Source organism: Numenius arquata, chromosome 1, assembly GCF_964106895.1.
Source record: "Numenius arquata chromosome 1, bNumArq3.hap1.1, whole genome shotgun sequence".
Classification (NCBI taxonomy): Eukaryota; Metazoa; Chordata; class Aves; order Charadriiformes; family Scolopacidae; genus Numenius; species Numenius arquata.
In genome coordinates, this window is record NC_133576.1 from 63,363,544 (window position 1) to 63,389,642 (window position 26,099).

The window sequence follows — 26,099 nt, forward strand, 5'->3', positions numbered from 1 at the left end:
AGAAATACCATAGAAATACAATAATTTTAAATAACACAACCAAACCTCTCTCTCAACCATGTGGACAGGCTGAAAAAGTGCTGACTGAATGCGATGTGTGCATTGCATTGCGACGGGTTACATCACTAGTCGTAACATGATGTAACCCAACGCAGCATGATGTAAGCGTCGTGATACATTGGAGATTTAAAGAAACATCAGCATTCCCTTGTGTCCCTCTGCCCCTTTCCAGGAATGTTCTGTCATTCTTTGTCTAGTAATTAATGACCCACCCCTGTTGCCAGTCCATGAATGCTCATGTCTTATTTTTATTCTTAGTTATATTAATAGTCTCCTTTCTAACTACGGGCAGTGCAACTTCAATCCTTAAAAGACAGATGTTATTGTTTTTCTATGTACTTATAGATACAATTGCTCTTTTGTCGGTTACCATAGACTTCTGATGATAATTTAAAAAAAAGGAAATCATGTTATGTTTAAAAATGTTTCGCAGATCTGAAAGGTACAAATAATTAATTCCAATTTTTCAGTTGCGTACCTAAACCCAGAGAGTTGAAATACTTTTGATTTGCATTGCCAGTTGCATGTGGGAAGGGGTGAAAGGCTCACAGCTTTTCTTTTTTTTCTTTCTCTTTCTTATTACAACTTGATATATTTTTTACAACACCATTGCAGTTCCAAATCAGATCAGCCTGTCTTCTGTGTGGATGTTAGGGTGATTTGCCTTGTTCTTCCTATTCCCATTGCTTCTTTCCAGACAGATCTTTGTGTATTCCTATTATTAATGTGTTCATTCTGAGAGTAAGAGAACAGGCACATATATACACTGCAATTTTGAATTAACTTTACACATACATTGCAAATTTGAATTAACGTTGGAAATTAGGATGCACTTCTTTTGTGTACTTGTGTACAAGTAATTGTATACTTGGCATTTATGTTTTGAGAAAGTCTATTTTAAGACAACTGTGAAGCATGCATAATTTTCTAAAGATGAACAGAGGCCTACATTTTATCCCCTAAGAAAATAGTATTTCTTTTATGATGCTAAAGTTGGAAGACAAGGTGATCAGATAGTACAAGTTTTGAAGGAGGAATATAAATAAAACAACAAAAAAAACTATCAGAAAACTTGATTCTACGTTTCCAGATAAGGACAAAGGACAGTAACAAGTCTGATCTTAATAGCACTGGAGCACCTGCTTTTCATAGAATCATAGAATCATAGAATGGTTAGAGTTGGAAGGGACCCTAAAGATCATTGAGTTCCAAACCCCCTGCCATGGGCAGGGACAGGGATTTTTTTTTTTTTATTTCACTGTTGTCACATCTTGAATAACTGCATTGTTATAAAAGTCAATTTACTCCATAACACCATTAAAATCTGAAGTTGCAAGTGTTGTATGAGACTACACCAAAATTTGTTATCCTGTTCCTTTCTCTCAAACTGGCAACTGTCTTGCGCATCAGGGTAAGGAATCCTTACGGTGCAAGAGACTTCTGTGTCAACTAATTCATGGGAATTTTCTTCCCTGATAATCTTGTGGTTCATCTATGCTGTGAAACACACAATTCATGATCTCTGTCCCATAAGCTTAATTTTGAATATAAAGTAGTCCCACGTATCTCAATAAAATTAGACTTAACTGTATCTTTTGTCTTTTGTTGAGTTGTTGGTGTCAGTTTTATAGTATAACATGCTTAAAAGTTAATGCAAAATCCTAGTAAATGTATGGTATTTCTGTGCATTATGACTTCATTGGTTTTTTTAAGTATCTACCATTGTTGAGCTGTTGAAGGCTAATAGCTTTTAAATATATTCAATTATTTAGAAGAATTCAACACTCCTTGTATTCACAGAAAAGTTAAGTCTCACTTGATACATGCCATAAGTGAACAATACAATAATGGTATCCCTCTTACGTTTCTGTTCTCTAGATGTAATTGAGGGTTCTAATTGAGTTTCTTTTCACAGAAAACCATTTTTGCCTTCCAGCAATACAGAATACTGATGGAAGACTTTCTATGTTTGCTATGTTCTGTGTGAAAATGAAAATATGAATGTATAATTCCTGATAAGACCTGCAACATCTAGTTATTATACATTAATGTACAAAATTACTGTATTTTCAGAATTCATGCTATGCTGTGACATTCTGAGTGTTGTATTTGGCTATTTTTTTAAGGTTCTCATTGCTATCCCTAGAGTAACGCCCAAGCCTTTTTCTTTGGAAGTTATAGATAACTTGGAATCTAACAGTTGTGTTTCTGGCCCAAGTTATTGTTTCCACTGTATGACTATTACTTTTTAAACATACTACTTTATAGATATTTCTGTCTCTGTGTTAAGCTTACTTTTTATTCAGAGACAAAAAAGAGAAAAAAGCACACCTTGTTTGCAATTCTTCTTAACCCGGGACAGACGTTCTTTATCTCCATTGACTGCAGAGTGAATAGGCCATATTTCATAGGCATTTAGATGTGTTTGACTTCAGTTCAAAAAGCAGCACCTTAAGCGTCATCCATCATTTATCTAGCTTTATAAACTCTCTTTGAAGATATTCATATTCTCTCTGGCCTTGGCTCATGTAGTTTCTGTTACCGAAAATTGTACAATATCATAATTCATCCCTTTTTCCAGATCATTAACAGAATATTAAACAACATCAGATTAATGTAGAGAATATTTCACTAGACCATTAATCTTTTGCTACTTTGAAAATTGACCTCTCCTTAAAACTTAACATATTCTGTGTAGCTTGTTTTTAATCCATGACATTACTTCACCTCTTTCTCTGTGAATAATTATGTTCTCAGCATCTTCCCACAGAAACAGGTTTATTGAAAACATTTTTTTATCAACAGGTTTATTTTATGAAATATTCTATGGAGAGGCCTAAAGATTTCTAGTAGATCAAAGAGCTGTGCTTTTTTCTTTAAAGACAGCTGTGGGTTATTTTCTAGCAATGTATCTAAATGCTTTATAATGCTTTTAATTGCTCTTTTCCTTAGGCTTTATTAGTATTATTTTTCTTTATTTTACTATGCACATTATCTGTTCCTACTAATCTTCTGTTGTAGTAGCTTATTTTGATTAAACACTGAAGTATTTCACTGGAAGATCAATAATTTTACCCTCCAACTCTTTTTGAGAACAAAATACTGGTTTATCCTTAATGCGTCTAAGGATATAGGTGCTAGTATTTATTCTTCTGACACTTCAGTTTATCAAAATATGGCTTATTGCAACTGTCTTATATATCTTCAGTTCCTGGGTACTCTAATAGAAATGTGCATTATCTTGTTGCCTCTTGTAAAACTAGCTACCTAAAGAAGAAAAAGAGAGCAAATGCAGAACAAAGCAAGATTAACTAATATGAAATCAGAGTAACGGAAATAGCATTAAATTATTACTGAATGCTGACAATGAGCAACAACTGAAAACAACATGGGGTTGCATTAATTATGATAGTCTAGGGTGGTAGAGTATGTTCTATGGGTAGTTAAGTGTGACTGTAGGGTAAAGTTAACTGAAAAAACAGAACATCATGAAATAAAGGAATGAGGGAAAAAAAAGCATCAAAGTCTTGTAAGGAAGAAGTAAAAGCATCATTTTAGAAAGCTAACCTGTGTGAAGAAAAGGATGCAATAATATGTAAAGGAATGAAGAAAGAGTTGGAAGGAAATAACTTGTCAGATGATGTCAGTTTCTTGGTGTGGAAATCTGAGCTACTCTTGAGAGAGGGAACACTATCAATTATTTTAATGGTCTGTTTTTTACTATGTCCCTGATACTAATGGATTTGGAAGCTATTTTCAGGGGCAAGAGTCTGAATCACAAATTAAGGGTTGTTACTGGAATTGCTGTTTTTTACAACAGAAATTCATAATGAAGGGAAGATGGAAGCCATGTAGAGACCTGTGAAATGAGATACTAAAATGAAAGGTGGTTAAGTTAATATGGGACATAGAAGGGCAATGCACTTTTATTACCAGGAAAATTATATCATCAGAGTTAAAATGTGGGTGACAGGAGAGGTTTATTTAAATGCAAAAGTGTTGAAAGATGTTTGCACTGAACTCTAGATATAAATTTTGCAGAATGTCCCATCACAGTTTTGTTGCAAGAATTACTAAATGTATGCCAAAACTAACATGCCATGGATTGTGGAAAATGTGCAAAATAAAACCACCCCCCCAGTAATGCTGGCCATGCTTCTTTTTATGCAGCCAAGGGTATGATCAGCTTTCTGGGCTGCAAGCGCACATTGCCATCTCAGGTCCAATTTTTTTCGTACACCAGTATCCCCCAGTCCTTCTTTGCAGGGCTGCTCTCAATCCCTTCATCACCCAGCCTGTATTGATACCAGGGTTGCCCCAGCCCAGATGGAGGACATCGTACTTGGCCATGTTGAACTTTATGAGGTTTATATGGGCTCACTTTTCAAGCCTGTCAAGATCTTTCTGGATGGCATCCCTTCCCTCTAATGAATCAACTGCACCACTCAGGTTGATGCCATCTGCAAACTTGCTGAGGGTGCACACCATCCTACTATGTTATTAAGATATTAAATAACATTGATCCCAGTATAGACCCTTGAGGAACACCTCTGGTTACTGGTTTCCACTTGGACATTGAGCCATTGACTGTAACCCTTTGAATAGCAGCCATGCAGCCAATTCCTTACCCATTTAATAGTCTATCCGTCAAATACATATCTCTCCAGTTTAGCAGCAAGAATGTTGTGGGGAACCATATCAAAGACCTCACAGAAGTTTAGGTAGATGACATCCATGGCTTTTCCCTTCTCCAATGATGCACTTACACCATCGTAGGAGGCCACTGGATTAGTCAGGCATGATTTGCCTCATTTGATTTTCTTTCTTTTCCTTTATCCTCTTCTTATGGCCAATTTTATCAGTGTTTGCTGGTAAGAAGTATGAAATTACCCACTGTGGTACCTGAAAAGCAAAACACAATGCATTGGGCATTCTTGGCATTTTCCCGTGTTGCTAAAAGATCCAGGCATGGAAGGTTAAAAAGAGTGTGAGAACATGGCAAGTGTCACACAGACACATATGTACAACCACACACACACACAGTGAAGGTAATGAAGTTTGCCTTTTGGCAGTTTTCCAACAGAGGAACAACTACTATAAAGTTCACCTTTCACCTAGTGTTTGTTTTTCCTTTCAAATTTTGCCTCAGGTGAAAACCAGCAGAAATCGCATGTTCTTTAGACTGGAAGGGAGAGTCCAAGGGCACAGAGTAAGTTCATTCTGCTATACCACGTAGTCTTTGTCAGGAGGCTTTGAGCTTGGACAGGAGGTTTTGTTGACACCACGAGAAAACTGAAATAATACCCTGAGAGATTTGATCACAGCAATCATATTTGCTGTGGTTTTAAGTCTCATACCTTCTTCTTGTTGCTGTTAGTGGTAGGAAAGTTGACTGTGGTGCCAGTATTTCCATTTTATTCTTGTAAGTGTATTTCAGTAGTGATATGACTGACAGAGTAACGACAACATACAGGCAGGTATAATTTGGACTGATCTGTGCTAGTTCTACCTTCAGACAACCTCACTAACTCACTTTGTCAGTGACCTTCAACACACTTAAGCTCTGTGGCTTATTTTCCTGAGCAAAACTGCCAATCATAGTTAATTTCCTCAAATAGACGGTAGGTGTTTTAAATTGTAAATTGCACTGATTGAGACAAGGAAACATTCAGATCTCTTTTACAGCTGAATACAAATGCAGTACTTTTTTTTTTTTTTTCCCCCGTAGGAACTGAAGTACATATTATAACAGAAAACATCAGTACACATACAACAATATTGTTTAAATAAACCAAAAGAAGAAAAGCTTGAGCTGTTCCTTTTCACAAGGACAATTTATATTTAGCCAAAGAAGAGCGGAATTTGATTTCTCAGAAATAATTGCATACATAAGCTGTATCGTTTCACATATGATTCTATATAGCTCATATATGATTCCTTTTAAATGCAAAATTCAACTTGTCTTTCTTGATGTGGAATAGTAAAATCATATCATATTATACTGATATGATATTATATAATATTGTATGGTACCAAGTGACACATGCCATGCAGTAACTACATCATACCAGACTTTTTATTATTTCCGTCTAATTTCCTACTCTGTCGCATAATATAATTTACAAACTACTGTTGTTCCTTTCTAAATTTTGATTAAAACATGAACCCCAACATTGAAAATATTAAGCTGAAATTATGCTTGGAACATTGCAAAACGGAAAACCAAAAAGATACATGAATTCTCATTAATTTTAGTCAATAGAGAAAAGATTATTCCATCAGAACAAATACATAATCCACAAACATAATATGCATGAAAACCAGCTAACTGGTATTATCAAGTAATGGAGATTAGATGTATCAGACACTAGTGGGATCGGTGCTGTGCTGTTGAAGACTGAAAGTTTAGATCATGATTCTGACCAGCTGTTTTGATTCCAGTTTAATATAATTAATAATTATATAGCATGTAAGAATCAGAAAGATCCTTGTTCCACTTTAACAACATTTGTAGATGAAATCTCACAGCTTTGTAATATGCTCAGAACTTATGCTTTGAAGTAGTCAGAATGTAAATAATATGGAGTGCTGTAAATTTTGTCTGTGCTTTCCCCTTCCTCATCCCTCTTACATAATATTTTTCTGTGAAACTATCTAAAAATGTTACCAAGTCAGTATTTTCTTTGGTGTCTTGTCACAGCATAAGATCTTTGGAACAAGGATGCTAAATTTTGTTTAGCAAAGTCATATAAGTTTTCAGTACTGAGTAATAATGAATAAAATGTTTAAATGAAGTTTCCAGCTTTCATCTTATTTCCTAGCCATCTGCTGTCCAATCCTAGGAAAAATCTTTTCTTGCACATACTATTTTTGGAAGTATTAGAATAATTAAATAGTCATAATTCAGATTATAAAGCTCTTCATCATATCGACCTTAGACCTGGTTTTCTCTGAAATAGCTATAGTATATTCTATCCCATGTCTTCTTTTAATTTTTAATTTTTAACTCCTTTTATTAACATTTTAGTTTTTTGGTAGTCTGATTGTTTATCAGGTTTGATGTAGTTAATTCCAGTTAAGAATTAATACATTGTTGCATGTAGATGAAGATGCCATTGAAATCTAGTATGGAAAACACTTATGTGCTTAAAAACAAACAAACAAACAAAAACACTAAAGAAAACAAACCCTGAATGAAGTTTTGCTTGTATCTCCTTTGGATATCTTATACAGACCTCCTACTTACCTGTGGCTAACGCTTCCATGATTCCCAAATAAAAACTAAGATGTTAGAGATCCAGTAAACATCAAAATTAGAAGTGAATATGGCGCTAAACTATTATATTATCTATTACAATGGAATAAAATTACATTCTCACAGGATCCACTGAAATAACAAACACAATTACTTCCTGAATTTTCCAAAGGCAACTGCGAATTGAGCTTGTGTTCAAAATGAAGAATTAGAATAGCGGCATCAAATAATTAGGGGCATTCTTAAGAGTTGATTATTCAGTTCACATCTTACAGTGGTGCCTACAAATGCTCAAAGGGAAAGTTTGCACAAACAACTTCCCCAGCAGTTGTTAAATGTAGAGTATGCTCTTGTGCTGCTCAGCTGTCTGCAGAGAAGGTGTAACAGTTACCTTTAGTTATTAAAACTGGCTGCTAATTCACTTTTTTAAAAAAAATATTAATTCACGTTCATTTTAAATGGGACATAAGTACTGTCTTATTTGAAAGTACTCACGCTTTAGTTATAGGTAGCGTTATGCCAACATTGCTAAACTCTTTCTGCAAAGACTAGTTACACAGATCACCTGGAGTGTAGATACATCTAACCTTAGGAATTTTGATTAATAACAAATGTTGATTTGTGCCTTCTAATTTAAAAGTCCTATACATTCTTGGAAACTTAATTGTAGTATAATCATCATGCTAGCAGCTTTATGACCATCTGCAGCTAAATGTTCTCTACCCATATCTTACACCCGCTGACTTGCCAGTGCAGTATATTACACATACCTCTGGAAAGAATTGCAGTGGGATTTATATATCCTACTGGGGGTCTCATATTCTTGGACCTTTACTGTAGTGTTTACTGTAGACTTGCTCATGTTCTTGGTCCTCACACAGGACTGAAGCCAGCTCCATCACAGTGCATATCACATTATGCATACTGGCATTTTCTTTGAAGACAACGTGGCTTCTCATATGCTTAAAACTAAGCACCTAAAAGCTTTACCAGCACTTTACCACATATGCAACACAAAAGGAAAGAGAGTATTTTTAAACATTTCAGTGTATTGAACTGATTGTTATATTTAGGATGTTGTAATTCAAGAAAGTAGACTGTAGGTATATTTTCCAAATTTCAAAATGGCTTAGCTGATGAGGGAGGTGAGATGGGTGAAAGCAAATTCTATGCTTTTACACAGCAGTATTGTGCACTCAGACATGTTAGCATTTTTACTTTCACACCTTATCGAGTGCGCCAATTTAGTAGAGAAATTTAAGCTATTTGAGGTCACTGCCATAGTTTCGTACTGACAGTGTTCTTCCTGGTGCTCGTATGGAAAAATATGTGCTTCTGTCTGAATTAATTTAAATAACTATATGGTAGATTTATGCTTTTTAATGAGCCTTTATTATTCAATCAGTAAGCATTGCAGGCTCAGTCCAGTTCTCCGTCAAATAGAGCAGATTCCAGAGTTACACTGGAAGTGCAAGAAACACTCCCCTTATCTGTTTGAGGTCACTGAAAGGATATGCTGCACAATGCCTTCTTTCTTTTGGCTATGTCAAAGCAATGTACTGTATTTAGAAGAATTTAAGTTCTAGATGTGGTGTAACTTGTGTAACAAAAAATCCTTACAAAAATATTACTGAATTTATGTAGCTACCTTATTTTTAGATTAGTTGTTAATCTTATAAAATAATAATTATTTCTCTGTTAATAATTATCAATAAAGGCAATCTCTTGAACCTTAATTTAATAGTTTTGAAATATATTATTCTCAGTAATTTTTATTCAAAGCAATTTTTTTTTTTTTGGTAGAAAATGTACCAAAATAGATTAAAACAGGATGAAAGATAAAATTAATTAGATTTATAATTTTTTCCAGGATGAATAAATGCAATCTAATGAAATGCAAATATATTCAGAATAAAAAATAGCTTTCAGGTGTTTAGTAATTATGACAAGTGTCCAGTGTAAATGCCAATGTTTATCTTCATCATAGACATATATTTAACAACCTTCTTAGAATAAATAGCTCCCTTTCCTAAAACTAAATATATAGGAAGCTTTGAAAAAAAAAGATACCCCATTCGCCTAAAGTTAGATGAGTTAAGGATCTTTTGCATCCTACTTGGAATAAGAGTCAATAGCATTTAGCTGCTGAATACAGATAGTATAATCAGAATGTAGACAGTCCCAAATTTCATGTAACAACATAGCTCTTAAGTGCTAACTTTGTTGTTATTCTTCGTAAGCTCTTTTTGGGCCTAACCAGTCGTCAAGGTCACATACCATCTATACAGATAGTTTGAAGACTTTTGCTACCCTGGAATCTGTGTGAATATTATAATTTCTTCTCTGCAAAACATTTAGGGCATGGAATACTCATTATTTTGGTCTTTATTTGGGAGGAACAGTATACACAGTACTGACATTTGTAAAATATTAAGAATTTCATCCCACTTTCAATCTCTGTACATGGAAGAGTTAATGCATAGAAAGATGCAAACAATTTTTCTGAAAACAAAGGTATGTGTAATTATGTAATTGAAAACCATAGGCACTGTAGAATAAAGAGCTGAGGTAATATTAGAATTTAATATTTTTTATGCAACCCATTTTCAACCTTAGAACTTTTCTTTTTCAATATAAGTGTCTATGTAGATTTTTATTGGTTCTCTAAAACTATTTGAAAGAAGTTTGTGAAATAGCATTTTCTTTTTGTTTTAATCCTTGCTAATACATGGAACACAAAACTGTAGGGATTTTTTGCTGCATTTTCCTACAGTCTATCCAACTTCGAATATAAATCAAAATTGTCATTTAATTGTCTTTTCTTGAAAAGAAACATTTTCTGTCTATGTAGCAGCACCTACACATTTGCTGTGGTCTGGAATTTGGGAGACTTTTGTTTTGTGTGTGTGGAAGCTGGAGTAATTAAGAACACAAATTCAATTAGTTACACGTTCCTTAGTTAAATGTTGCTGAGATACAGAGCTAGCAGTTGCAACCCAAATGATTTTGTTGTTGCTGTTGTTAATGGTGTCAGAATAATGGCCACTGTAATTGTGTGTCTTCTGCTATTCAGTGATAATATAGGAATTAAAACAAAACCGAACAAATTTAATTCAGGCAAATTTAAGTAAAATTCTGAGCTTTCATTGGCTTCTACATCAAAAACCACCTAGAGCAGTAGGAATCTAAGTCTTTATATTATTTAGGAGAGTGATGGAAGGCATCTAATTTATGTCTAAGGACTGCTTTGAAATCATTGAATATGGCTGTTTGCTGGAGTTATGCACACTGTTGACAGATTATAATTTCATTTTAACACCATTATGGGAAGGGAGTGCCATAGAATAAACCTGTGTTCTTTCTGGAAGGCTATTAACTACATAGGTAATTTTCATGTACACCTATGTGTATATATTTGTACATATCTATGCACCCCCATGCAATTGCACACACAGGTTGCCAGTATTCAGTAAATAATTAGGAAATTATGGTTATTTAAATAAAGACAATATGCATATATTTCTCTTTCTCCAATTGAAGTCGACATACAGGTATATAGATAGATACGTTGTCTTTGTGATCTCTGCTAATGTAGGTGATCCACAGCCAACTTCTAAGACAATTTACGAGCTGTAAATCCTAATAATCACTTTCCTCTGCTTTTATTTGAAAGCCCAAACATCTCTTTTGATCTTCAGCTGCCAAATGAGAACTTTTTTGTATGGCTGTAAAGGTAGCTAAAGAATCTTGGCCATAGCCATGAGCCAGGGACAGTGTTATGGCACCCAAACTACCCCACTGACAGACCCCTCTTTTTTGGACATGAAATGGCTTAAGGTTTGTGTGTTAAGTGAGACTCAAAGTAAAGCTAAGCCACCAGTCTTGGGAGAAATGCAGAAAGGAAGGTACAGCTCTGCTTTCCTATTTCTCCCTCAAGACTGTAATGAACTGTAGACTCAAGCTGATTGTAAAATTATAATAGTTCTCATGGGATGGGAAACCAAGAGCTTTAGACATCTATTGAAATGGCTGTATAAATAAGACATATCATTTGAGAAAATGGCTATTAAATCCTGTATTAATCTGGTTTGAGCTGGAAGTTTCCAGAAGGTTGAGCGTGCTCTATGTGAAACTGGGAGGTCATACAAGTAATAATGTGCTGTGTGATTTCTGAAAACCAAGCGATTTCCCAAAATTAAATGGAGTCAAAAGGTATACTGTGTGACAGATGGAGCAATTACATATAAAATGCAAAGAAATGGCATCAGCTTAAGCAGTAGTCGATAATTTTTTGCTGCTATTAGAGGCTTCAGAATGGATACCTAAAATGCAAGCGCTGGTAAACTGCATGCAGGGGACCTGAGTACATTACATATAGATGATACATATTATCTGAATGGAGGAAGATGTTGGATAAATTGTGAATACATCTGGGAAGACTTGCAACCCCAGAAAATCTGTTTCTGAATGAGAGTTTTATTTATTTTAAAAGGAAATGTGACCCAGAGGGTGTGCTTACAGCAGGGTGACTTCTTCATTTGTGATAGATGTTTGCATGGCATCAAGACTGAGTATGGGAATACAAGGTGACTTTACATCCATAGCTAAATGAAATCAAAAATTTTTAAAAGCACATGAGTTAGTGTTTCAGCATGAAAAACTTTTAAAGAAAGATGCTTACTAAATTAAAGTTTATAACTGCATTGCTCATAGAGCTTCTTAGAGAGGAAAAAAAGTAGCCCACATGGATCCCTGCTTTATTATGGCTACATTGACTGGCACTAGTTTGGAACTGGCTCATATATGCCTATGCTACTCTGTAACTCTTTACTATCACACTATATACTGGAAAAAAAAAAATAAAAGAAACATTTTCTGGCAAGCAAAATATCCTTTACAAAAGAAGTTTGACATAGTTCATAGAATCATAGAATTGTCCAGGTTGGAAGAGATCCTTGGGATCATCGAGTCCAACCATCTACCCTACACTACAAAGTTCTCCCCTATATCATGTCCCCCAACACCACATCTAAACGGCTCTTAAACACATCCAGGGATGGTGACTCAACGACCTCCCTGGGCAGCCTATTCCAATGCCCGACCACTCTTTCTGTGAAAAATTCTTTCCTAATGTTCAGTCTAAACCTACCCTGTTGCAGCTTGAAGCCATCCCCTCTCGTTCTGTCATTAGTTACCTGCGAGAAGAGACCAGCACCAACCTCTCTACAGTGTCCTTTCAAGTAGTTGTAGAGAGTGATGAGGTCTCCCCTCAGCCTCCTCTTCCTCATACTAAACAGTCCCAGCTCCTTCAACCGCTCTTCATATGATTTGTTTTCCAGGGCCTTCACCAGCTTCGTTGCCCTCCTCTGCACTCGCTCCAGCACCTCGATATCTCTCTTGTATTGAGGTGCCCAAAACTGGACACAATACTCGAGGTGTGGCCTCACCAGTGCTGAGTACAGGGGCACAATCACCTCCCTACTTCTGCTGGTCACACTATTTCTAATACAAGCCAGGATGCCGTTGGCTTTCTTGGCCACCTGGGCACACTGCCGGCTCATATTCAGCCGCTTGTCAATTTAAACCCCCAGGTCTCTTTCTTCCAGGCAGCTTTCCAGCCACACTTCCCCAAGCCTGTAGCAATGCACGGGGTTGTTGTGGTCCAAGTGCAGAACCTGGCACTTGCCCTTGTTGAAACTCATACCATTGATTTTGGCCCAATGATCCAATCTATCTAGGTCTCTCTGTAGAGCTTCCCTATCCTCCTGGGAATCAACGCTCCTGCTTAACTTGGTGTCATCTGCGAACTTGCTGATGATACACCCTATGTCTTTGTCGAGATCATCAATAAAGACATTAAACAGAAATGGTCCTAACACTGAGCCCTGAGGCACACCACTTGTGACCAGCTGCCAGCTGGATTTAAATCCATTGAGCACCACTCTTTGGGACCTTCCAGCCAGCCATTGCTTGACCCAGCAGATCGTATGCTCATCCAGGCCGTGTGAAGCCAGTTTTTCCACAAGAATTGTATGGGGGACAGTTCAGTAAGGAGTTACACCATGCATTTTTCACTCATCAATGAATGGAATTTTAGGGCAAATGTAAAGAGGTCACATGGCATTTAATACATATGTTGTGAAGTCACATCTTTTTCTAGTTGTCATTAACAGTAAGGCCTCTTATAACCTTTTAAAACATGAACTTCTATACAAATGTAATCTTCAGCAGAGCTATGATACCTACAACATATTTAATATACGTAATTAAATGGTTCCTGGCCTTGGCCATTTGGAATATTTGGAAAATAATTGCCCATCCTATTAGCATTTTGAAATGTTTTTCTTTGATACTTTTCATCAGCATGAAAAGTGAAACATGAACCTTGCAAACCAAGAACTCCAGTCAAACGCTAGACTGGTCAATAGAGATACTCCTGGAATTCAGTTTTTAATGAGCTAGATCACCACTGCTCTCTGCCCTGCCCTCCACTCTACTGCCAGTTCCAGGATTGTTGCTAAGATTTACCGTCTATGTTTCATGTGGGATGAATGAGTAAACACTTTTTAGACTGCAGAAGGGCCAATCCTATAATGCAGCAATAATGTGTGCTTGGTGCATGGTAATCCAAGGCTAAAATTGGTAGTCTGTTGATTTTTATATATATGGGGAAGAAAAATGCCTCAACCCCTAAAAGAAGCTCCAAAGTAGAGGGAAGCACTGGTTTACAGGACGAGCAGTTGCTGCAGGCAGGGAATCCTCCTGAGCCACGGGAGGTTCTGGGTCACATTCCCATTCTGTCTCCTAGATTAACGCCTTGAGGTGCAACCTTAAGTTTACCTTAGAAGGCATGAAAGTCTTTTGTTTTCTTATGACAGGGAATATCTTCTTATAGAAGTTTCAGGACAAATGAATCAACATTTTTAACAAAAAGCACACAACATGGTTGGAAGATTCTAATTTTTCCACTGTGTATGAGATAATATGTTTCTGGAAGCTTACATTTTCAAAAAAATCAATATAACTTTTCTTAAAAATCTTCCCAAGTATCTTAAGTATTTTTGGTGCTACTGAAATGATTCCAACAATAACAATTCTGTACTCCTCAAACAGTTCCATACCAAATTTATAATCCACATGGATTGTATCAGAAATGGTGTTGCCAGGGGCATAAGGGAAGTGATTGTCCCCATGCACTTGGCACTGGTGAGGCTGCACGTTGAGTACTGTGTCCAGTTTTGGGCCCCTCACTACAAGAAAGACATTGGTACTGTAGGTGCTGGAGCATGTCTAGAGAAGGACAATGAAGCTGGCAAAAGGTCTATAGAGCAAGTCTTGCAATGAGGGGCTGAGGGAACTATGGTTGTTTAGTCTGGAGAAAAGGAGATAGAAGGGAAATCTTATCACTCTCTACAACTACCTGAAAGGAGATTGTAGCGAGGTGGGGGTTGGTCTCTTCTCCCAAGTAGCAAGTGGTAGGATGAGAAGAAACGGCCTCAAGTTTTGCCAGGGGAGGTTTAGATTTGATATTCAGAAACATTTCTTCACTGAAAGGGTTATCAAGCATTGGAACAGGCTGCCCAGGGAAGTGGTTGAGTCACAATCCCTAGAGGCATTTAAAAGACATGTAGATGTGGTGCTTAGGGACGTGGTTTAGTGGTGGACTTGGCAGTGTTAGGTTAATCATTGGACTCAATGATCTTAAAGGTTTTTTCTAACCTAAATGATTCTGTGATTCAATAATTTAATGATTCTATGGCTACCAATGTGGTAGGAACACAGAAACCCAGTCTGAGAACTCATTGATGTAATCCATTTACTTAGATCTCAAAATGAATTAAAAAACTCCTCAAACCCAAGAACTTAGTTATAAAATATGTTTCAGTTACTAAGAGACAAATGAAAGACTGTTCCACAAGACGTAGGAGAAACAGCATTCCAAGTGTATTTAATTCTAATTAAATATATTTTAGAATTATATTAAGTTGTTCTGAAAATTGATTGCTCCATTACTTCTTCAAGCTGTGAAGAATGAAGGAAAAGAAATAAAGAATGTTTCAAATATTGCAGATGACCTTAAGTCACATACCTGTGTTATGTGATATTTGTGTCTCATCACATCTAGTGGAATAGTGTGGTGACGTTTTCTGAATTTGCATTACACTTGGGTTGTTCTTCCTGAAGTGCACTGGACTGGAGTCACTTCAGGAAGAACATTAGAGAGAAAATCCTTGCAATATGTTACTTGTATATATATTGATGATTTGGGGTGAATAGTAACTGACCTAAAATGTTTTGGGGCACATCTACTTCTTTCACTCAAATTACTTTAAATGTGGATAACAGTTTAAATAATTAAACATACAGTGTTTGTGTGGCTCTCTCTATACGTGGTCAAATTGATTTTGTTACTTTTAAATTCATAGAAATGATATGTGGTAGTTGATTTTTATATTTGGCATGCGATGATCATATGTTTTTATTGAACAGTTAGAAGACTACCTCACTGGGGGAACTAAGATCAAAATTTCTTCTGTTATATGCTTTCAAACTTGTGTCTAGGTGGATTTATTGTTTATGAATAATTATTTCTCATTAATATTTTACATTGATCAAAAATAGTTTAAGGGCACTTTACAGGTGGAGTACTTGGTTTATCTAAATACAAAATTAATTTCATTTCAGTAGCACTTGAGAAAGGATTCAACCTTCATTGGGCTAAAACTAATTTGGAAAAGTATAAAAAAAAAGGACAAAACTTGGTTGCTGACCGAGATTTAGAGCCTATAGCTAACATTTCTCAAAGAAATTGATATGGCATGTATGAACACGTGTGTGTATGTGTGTGTGTGCATGTATACACCTTAAAGGTATTTTGAAAAAGCATATTGAATACACATTAAAATGTATTCTTTACTATATCTTCTACTAAATAAGTGCAAGTTCCTTACCATGGTAAGTAACTGTTTTCAGTTAATTTCTAGGTTTTTCTAAAGAGCATGAAATGTGGTATAACGTGAACCAAGGCTACTTTTGGACAAATTTCGTGTCTGGAATTGACTCATCTCTGTTTCACCTTTGTTTACAGTCTGTTGTTTTAAATATCTTTTTGGTCATATGGGAAACAAGATTAAATTTTAAGGAGGTCTTTGTGGTTTGTCTTGGTCCATTCAAATTGTGTGAGACAATAATAATTTTATTTGCATTGGTTCCATCTAAAATTCAGGTTGTAGCTAATTCTTAATAAATTCTAATGAGGATGAATAAAATGTAAAGCCATTGAAGATAGTGACTGAAGGAATTATTTCTTCAAGGTTACAAAACAGAATGAAATAAATTGCATTTCTTATGTAGAAACCATAATTTGGTAAATTTTTAATACACTTTTTTGGTTTATATTATTCTTTTTTAATAGCACATTAATTTTGTTTTTGCAGAAATCACTTTTAGCTGAAGTAACTGCATTGTCACAGAATATGATACATTTTTTCAAATATTTTCAATTTGTTCTTCTTGACATTTTATGTTTATGTGCAGTTTGCATTTTTTTTGTTTTTCAATTTCAAATGTAACAGATTTTGACATTTTTGTTACATTTTTCTTTTTTTTTGTACTAGTGGGTTTTTTATTTTTGAGAATCTGCTGTTTTTGAATTCTCTTTTTTCCCTTTATTCTCCTCCTCACTATGATCCCAGGAGCCAACACAAAGAAAAGCGCAGATGATATAACCAGTAATGATCGTGGTGAAGATGAAGGTATTTTTTGTTTTTTCAAAGCTCGACCCTGATGCATGAACATGAACTTTTTAATTTTTATTATAATAATTATTGTTATTGTTATTGCTGTTATTTCAACATGATTTTCAGTCCCTTATTTGCAGAAGCACATTTCAGTGTGCTTCTTTATTTTCTTCTTTAGAAATTACTTTCATTGTTTTTCTTTTTAAAAACCGAATTAGCATATAGATGACTACAGTTCCCCTGTGACATAGGTGTAAAGGTTGTTCCTAAAGGTGTGTGAAGTGAGTAACCTAAATATTATTTGAAACCACATACTTTCCCCTCCCTGTTCTTTCTTAGGTTAAGAAAATGGAATTTAAAAACATGCATGTGCTCTTTTCCTACATTTTGTAAATTCACCTGTTTGAAATTCATGAAAAAACTCACATATATCCTTCCTTTCACTTCCACTGTTTCCCCACTGCACATGCTGTACATTGATGCACTTGAATTGTGCTTTGTCTCTGCTATTTTTATTAATGTAATTATTTTTTTCTCACAGGATGTGGTTTATTTCAGGACACACACAAAAATAAGAAGCTGTTGATGTTGTTTTATTGTTTTTTCCTGTAATCAGCTAGCCTCTGAGATACATTCATTCGACTCTGACCACATTCCCACTGAAATCAATGACAATCATTTTCATTGACTTCTTTCAGAGTTGGATTGGATTCCCTGAAAGGAAATGCTAAAGTTCAGAGTGAAGCACCCAAAAAAGTTTTACAAGGAAACACTTTTTTCTTGCCTTGGCACAGCAAAGCTATTTAGGATGCACTAAAATAGAAAGAAGTCATGAAATCTTCCTCTATTCTCACCCTTCCTTTTCATTAAAGTTACACTGAAAGTTTATTTTACTTTATACATTGACCAAATTCAGAAAAAATATTTTCAAATTAATTGAGAAGATAACAGACTTAGTTTATTGGTCTGGTTTGGGAGCGCTGTTTCTTATTCCTCTCATGCTTGGCCAATACGAAGTGTTATTCCATGACTTTTTTCCTGTTTTCCTCTATCTGACATCAGTTCAAATGACTTTGAAACATTTGTCTGCTCTGTTCCCCTTACAATCATTCATGCTGCAGTGAGACACTATCTCCTCTTTTCCTGGGAGTTCAGCTCAATTGTAGCTACTCTATCCATATATAAAATACTGTAATAAAAATCTCTGGTCTTTGATAGACACTGGTTGCCCTCTACTGCACCACCTTCATTGCTGAATTACATTATTTCTTATAATGCAAAAATGCTGTGCAGAATTCTCAAAAATTACTGTTATTTTCTGAATATCACTTTCCTATTTCTGTGCAACATATGGTTTTTTAAAATTATGGTATCATCATTTCCTATACCAAATTCTGTAGTTACTTTTAAAGCAAAGGATAAGTAACAAACAAAAGTGAAATTGCTTTAAAAATGTAAGATAGATATTGGATTATGAATACATTATTATTTAGACTTCTTAAAATGTTACAAAACGTTAGGGTTTCATCATTAACAAAGGCATCCACTTTAGACCTAAGCACATAAACCACGGAGCTCATTTCCTTTATGTTGAAGCTAATCATGTTCCCATTGAAAGGGAAGAGGAAACCTCCCATTGTCTTCAGCAGTGAAAGATTCAACCCTGAGGAAGGATTAAATAAAACAACTCATGGCCTGAGACTTCATAGCGAGAGGGGAAAAGTGTTAAATAACTTTTGCTTTCATTTTTTGAGGGCTTAGTTGAGCCTTCACAGATGAAACACTGTCATGTACTTTGCTGAAAATGCTAAGTATAAAAAAATACATCCACTAGATGCTAGATCCACTCATTGCTTTATATGATCTGTTTAATATCTGTGTTACTCTTATAGTCACAACTATTAAAAAGAACCTTTTGTTCAGCTGCTCAAATACAACACATAAAATACAACACATAAAGTATGTATCTTTTTATGAAAAGAAGGCATATTCTATGAGAAGCCTCAAACTCTGACAAATAGACAGGTGTACACTGGAGCCTGAACATAGGTTCCTTGCACTCAGCTGACAGTTTTTGATATTTAGGGTAGTGCACGCACATAAGTAAGGCAAAAGTTGACCATAGGAATATGAGCAGTCATAACTTATCTTTAAATATGCTCAAATTACATGTACAAAATATTATATATGTGGTGTCTCATTGCTGATCACATATTTGACATTTTAGAGTATTTCCTAACAAACCTGAGAAGAGGGAAGAGTTTTGGAAGGCTTTCAAACCAAGGTCCCCTACTTCTAGGTATTTAGCTCAGCTTTTTCTTCCTCCACTTCCCTTTTCCACTGTTCAATATATGCGTATCCTACCCAAAGTAGAGCACGCAGCTTTTTTTTTTTTTTTTTTTTAATCCTGATTGAATATTCAGGGACTCTGCTTTCCCTTATATGTTGTACTGTATGGTTGAAAGATGTGCTCCTGTTCCACCTGCAGATTCACTGAATTATTTGTAAAAGGTGTATATGTCTAAGGTCAGCTTCCTGAATGCCCTCTGCTTTTTAGAGGAGTTTAGTCTCTGTTCCCACTGTTTCTGTAGAGAACATATGTTCTTACTTTAAGTAGTCTGAACCATCCCTGGGGTCAGGTGTTATTAGAGGGAAAGATATGAATCCAGTCCGAAATATATCCCAAATCACCAATTAGTGTATTTTTAAAACTCACTCTGAAGTATGAAAATATTACTATCAATTTCATCTAACTTTCTTTTAGAAATAAAGACCCAGCTGTTTATCTGTTTGATAAGTGAAGAGCTTTTCTGTGTATACAAAAGATCAGCCATACCATAAAGGACCATTAATTCAAGGCTGTTCTTTAGGGCTTAGCTACCATGACAAGGAAAGGTACAACACAAAAGACATCATTTGCTTTAAATGAAAAAATCTGGGCTGTGAATTCACATAAATTCTCTGTGTTTGTTAACTCTTAGGATATTTGAAAGAAGGAACAGTTTATTATGTTTAATTCTATCAGAACAATTTGATTTTGTGATATTATATCTTACTGAACTATTGGAAATATAATTTCAAGTATGTCTCAGTGAGGAATGGGAAAGTATGGATCATTATTGTAATTTTGTTATTAAATATAGAGATACTTCTAAATCAGCATATACTTGAATCAGAATCTTCTAAAAAAAGACAAGATTACTCTGTAATTTGATTTTTATCTTTAGGCTTTTAGACATTTATATTCATAGTAAATTCCTTATAATACAAAGGCATTTCAAGTGTTCTGAGAACATTTCAGAGGAAATAGTATTTGAAGGAACCAAGAGAGATATTCAAACTATAAATATTAGGCCTGCAGGATGATCCTGAAATGTGTAAGCTAGATGATTAAAGTGGTGGTGATGATACTGAAAATGTAAGAAACAATTAAGAATATTTTTAACATAGTTATAAATTGCTAATTCCATACTTCATTATTTTTTATTACTTTATTATGTTTTCCTTACTTGAATTTTTTCAGACATTCATGATCAGAACAGCAAGAAACCTGTTATGGTCTACATCCATGGTGGATCTTACATGGAGGGTACTGGAAATATGATTGATGGCAGCATTCTCGCAAGTTACGGAAATGTCATTGTTGTCACGCTCAATTACAGGCTGGGGGTTTTAGGTAAGTGACTCTTTTCTTCATCACCAATTGCACAGAAATGTTTTATTGCTTAATTTATCCACCAATCGATCATAGATCCTTGGGCCATTTTTATTTTTTTTTAAACAGAACATTCTTGCTAGTGGGTAGACTGTATTATGTTAATTTTTAATTCTGTTCAATATTTTATGGAAACTGAGCTAGGCTACATGTCCCCTTGTTTTTGACAGCTGCCTCCACCTTTGACAAAAATGACTGGATATTTATAATTACGTTAGTGCTGCTTTATGTTAAATTTGTCGTCATATCCTATTTGCTCCTGGCTCAGTGATTTAACAAGTTATGAGAACGTGTATCTTTTTCTCATTAAAATCTTCTTAATTACATGTAAAAAAGGAAGAAAATTAATCAAGAATGAGTACTCTCCAATTTCAAAACAATTGGTAGTAGTAGGAAGAAGGAAAAATATGACTGTTTACCTGTATTTATTATTATTGTGTGCAAATTGATTTTTTAGGGCAGAAGATGTAGAGGTAATACAGACAAATCAGGCTATATACACTGATGGAATTCAGTTGCAGGTAATATGGAGTTAAGGGTTTTCAAGGAGTGAAATTATCTTCCTAATATAAAGAACTCCATAACCATGAATTATAATATTGAGAGAAATTAATACTTCTGTCTTTCAGACAGAACAGAAGTTGTATCTTCTTGACATTATAAATATTCTTCTGCCAGTATTAGATTGAATAAATAAACTTAGAACCATGACAACAGACCAAAAATCTTTTCTGCCTTCTCTGTGATTCTGACTCCTGAATGTTTGCATGTACCAAGCTTTTCACAAAATGAAGGTTTATTTATTGAAGTTCTACTTTCCATAGAAAATTAACCTAAAAATTTGCTTATAATAGCAGACACTAGAAATACATTTTATATTAATGAAAAAGCATATAGTCAGTATAGAATAGCATGTAGACTGCTAGAATGCTCATATTTCCAGCATTTTAGATACACGAGGTAAAGTACAGAAATTTTGTGTGTGTTTTTTTTTTGATTTAGCATGGCTTTTACGAAGATTTTTAATCTTGTTTTCCTTGGTAGCAAATCTGTTCTATATTATTGGCATGTACTCTTTTGGAACACAGGAAACTTCTTTTGCTGAGTTATGTATTAATGTGGTTAATGTGTTTCAACCTCATTAGAGCACTGACAATTTTTTTCTTACCCCTGATTTTGACTCTTGTTTAAATACAAAAGAGCATTTTTTCTGTGTTAGAGTCAGATTTAAACATAAAGTCAGGAATAGAAAAAGATATTTTGTTATAATTATGCATGCAATTTTGGTATTCAGAAACACTCAAAAAAAAAACCCCAAAAACAAGTGAAGAACTCAAGACTCTTAGATTGTTGTTGTTGTTGTTAGATAAAGTGTATACCCAGGAACTTGGTAGAAGTTAATCTGTAAAAAAGGTTATTTAATGGATCTCTAAAGGTTTTCTTCCAGTTTCTTAAAACTGAGATTCTTGAAGGATACAGATAATGATAAGCAGTTTAAAAATTTATTGTCCAGCTGCCTTAAATCAATCTAAAGGAAAAAATGCAATATTTGCATTGATGAGCTCCTATTTTACGTATTTATATTGAAAAAAAAAAAAGGCAGAATGCTATATTTTTACATTGTGGCATTTAGGAAAAAAGGCACATTACAGAGGCATTAATATAAAAAACTGAATTGTAATAACTGTGAGGATTTTAAATGGATTACAAAAAATACAGTTTTATATTTGGCATTAAATACTGCTTCTCAACAGTGGCAAATGTAACTTTTGAGACACTATGAAATTTATTCTTTGTTATAGAAGGTCTATATTTGAATTAGAACAACAGAAGATATTCAGATTATGCCTTTAGCACTTAAAAAATTAGACAAATTGTGTTTTATGAGCATATTTCTGTTTTTTCTTCCTTGGTGAAATGTAAATGTGATCCTTGAGAATGTATTAGGTTCTGCCTAGATATTGGAAGAAGTTAGGTGAATTCCATGTGTTTTTTACTTGCTTCATAAGTAAAAAAAAAAGAAAAAGAAAACACAATTTATTCAGGTAAGCAACCATATGGAGAACAAAAGTGATTATGCATAAAGGTTAAAAAAGTAGTGCAATTATTATGACATACAGTTTGAAGACTGGCAATATTTGTATCCATTTCTTCTAGTCTGGATTATCATCTTTTTGAAAGATATACTTATTTCTGTAAATCTGGTGTGTTTCAATTGCATTTGATTTGTAAGTTTGTACATAAGCGGACATATGCAAACCTGACTTTAATGACAGAAATGTGTAATTCTATCACTATTATCACACCCTGTGATGGAGGAATATGCATTGAATTAATCAACATGATGAGTTACTGAAGACCCTTTATAGGTTATTTTTTCTTCTTCTGAAAAACTATCACTTGAATGGATCTGAATACTGGATGTTACTATACTTACCATAAATGTTCGTTCTGTTCCTGAGGCACATTAAATTATTTTCCTTTCAGTCTATACTGTGTTATTAACAGCAGTAGATAAAAAATATATTAGGACTGCATAGATAATCACTGGATGATATTAGACAGACAAACCATAGAATGGTTTGGATTAGAAGGGACCTTAAAGATCATCTAGTTCCAATCCCCTGCCATGGGCAGGGACACCACCCACTAAACCAGGTTGCTCAAAGCTCCATCCAACCTGACCTTGCACTCCAAGAGTCTCCTGGACTGCATACAGCTGGCTGTGCTGCTCTTCCAGCAGATGTCAGGGTGATTAAAGCTCCCCAGCACGATCACAGTCTGCAAGTGTGATGCTTTCTGTGGTTGAAGTAAGAATGCTTCATCAACATCCTCCCCTTGATCGGGCAGTCTATAGTAAACACCGACCATGAGGTTTCCTTTGCTGGCTTGGCCTCTAATTTTCACCCATAAGCTCTCAACCTGTTCATCTCAGGCTGTGTGTAGTCAATCTATATCTTTATAGAGAGGGTAACTACCCCCCACCAGTTTAAAGCCATTGACTGCAGCAGTCTAGTTGTGTGATTCATCCCACCAGGTTTTAGTGACAGCAATTAGATCATAGCTTTCTAGCTGCACAGTGGCTTCCAGCTTCTTTTGTTTGTTATCCATGCTGTTTGCATTGGTATACAGACACTTCAGTTGGGCTTTCAGCCATGTCACCTTTTTAGAGGAAAATTCCCTAATACCTGTGGGGCATTTCATAGGTGTTCCCCTGTTGGTTGCTAATACATCAGCAGCCTCGGGCTCTTCTGTTACTCAAATAAATCTAGTTTAAAGTTCTGCCTATAAGTCTGTCCAGCTTGTTGGCGAAGAGGCTCTTCCCTCCCTTGTTCAGATGAACCCCATTCAGATGAATCCCATCAGCTCCCAAGAAACCTGGCTTCTCAAAGGGAGGTCCATGATCATAGAAGCCAAAACTTTGAGTATGGCACCAGCTACACAGCCGGGCATTCACCTGTTCAATTTTCTTCCCACTTTCTGAACCCCTTCCTGTGACTGGGAGGATAGAGACCACCACCTGTGCTCCTGATCCTTTTAATATTGCTCTGAGGGGCATATATCCTAACTTGCCTTGTTGCATTATCAACAGAACCCACATGAAACAGTAGGAACAGATGATATTCTGTAGGGTTCATCAGGCTTGGCAGCCTCTCAGAGGTGTCATGAATATGAGCTCCTGTAGGAGCTGGTAGGTCCTCGTAGGAAGTGAACTTCTCTAGAGAAATTGTCTGGATGGCAAATGGGTGCTTTGGCTCTCAGTGGGGAATCTCCAGTTCCTAATACCTTACATGCTTTTCTGGTGACAGTGGTTCTACTGTAGGTGAGTAGTTGGATCAAGTTTGCATGTTTGGCTTTTCCTGGATCCTGTCCGCTATACACATGCTCTTCATTGTCCAACGCCAAAACATCATGTCTGTTACACAGGAGCACTTCAGCGGATAGGGAAAGGTTCTTCTGCCCTGAGCAGAGACAAGGGTCCAGTGTCCTCCATCTTGTGAGTTACTTGTGTCAGACAGACAGCTCGAGGTTGGATTCAGGCTTACCTTCCCCTTGCACAGCTTTAAGGCAAGGCTGTTGCTTAGTCTGGGACAGTGCACAATAGCATGTCTCGACCTCCTGCTCACATTCCTGGATACTGCATCGCCTGTTGTGCTCCTCTGGTAACATAGCTACTTGTTCAAGGAGTTCCTCCAGCTGGGCACATTTCCAGTTATGACAACTGCTGCCTTTAGCTGCTAGAGGGACTTCCATATACTGAAGTTTCATGCAATCTAAGGTGTGGAGAGCTATTTCTCTTATTGGGAGGTCTAGGTGCAGACGTCAGCATACATAGACTGTCGTTTTTACATTCAGATTTCAGCCACAGCAGTGGCAGTTGTAGCGGGTGAACACCACTTTCTTTCAGCAGGTCACGGTCTCCTTATAGTCCTCCAAAAAAATAGCCCACTTATATAATGATAATTCTTTTGAAAGACATTGTTCTTCTAATTCTAATTCCCTGGTGATCTCAAGCTTCTAGGTAAGCTTGCACAGCTATCAGCTATCTAGGGTGACCATTGAGGCTGCAGCCTAGGCCTGCAGGCCAGCAGAGCAGGCAGAAGCCCGGTCACTGGCAGGGTTGGCAGCTCTTCCAATGTGCACCGACACACGAACTGCTGACACCGCTCCAAACCTATGGCGTCCCTGTTTGCACAGCCTGTTTGCCGTGTTCTGGGTGGCTGGCGTGCCCCAGGGGCTGGTTATATGCAGCTTCCTGTGGTTTGAACTGGTCATGGAGACAGCCAGCACCATCCCACTCTTGCCCACCCCTGTCATGAGACCTATATCCTGCTGGCTTGAACCTCCCCCACCAGCAGGCCAAGGGTGCTGGGAGCCGAGACACCCCTGGGGACCTCGCAAGCCTCACACTGCTGTCAGCAGGAGGCAACTGCTGCTGCTGCTGCCACTGCTAACATTAGCTTCCCAGAGGTTTAAACTGTAGGAACAGATCCCAGCTTGAGAACCTGATAATGAATCAATAATAGTGATTATATGCTTAAGAAAGCCTGGATTTTGGAAATATATCTTCATAGATGAGGGAAATGAAAATTGTTAGGGACAACTTACTTTACCTGACTATCACTGAGTCTGGCCTCAAGAAATATCTATACAGCCATGGAATATTTTTCAAGTTAATGGAATATAAACTATATGAGTTTCTTTTACTACCTTCTGATATAATATAATTTTAGTTATATTTAATGGAGTTTGTGGTCATCCTATAACTTAGTAAAAGTCCTATGATTTGAAAAGACCTGGTTTTAACACACAACGCTGCACCCTTTGA

At 36.0% G+C, this 26,099-nt stretch overlaps 1 protein-coding gene across 3 annotated transcripts in view; it reads left to right on the forward strand.

Annotated features, from left to right (window-relative positions):
• The window catches only part of NLGN4X (neuroligin 4 X-linked), a 133,318-nt gene that overhangs the window by 31,481 nt on the left and 75,738 nt on the right, over positions 1–26,099 (forward strand). For 2 of the 3 annotated variants that reach the window (XM_074149860.1, XM_074149950.1), the window contains one exon: positions 20,579–20,731. In XM_074149860.1, the coding sequence (XP_074005961.1) occupies positions 20,579–20,731 (153 nt within the window). Of the gene's footprint in view, positions 1–17,010; positions 17,071–20,578; positions 20,732–26,099 lie in introns of all 3 variants that reach the window. The other variant, XM_074149785.1, reaches the window with a different exon arrangement.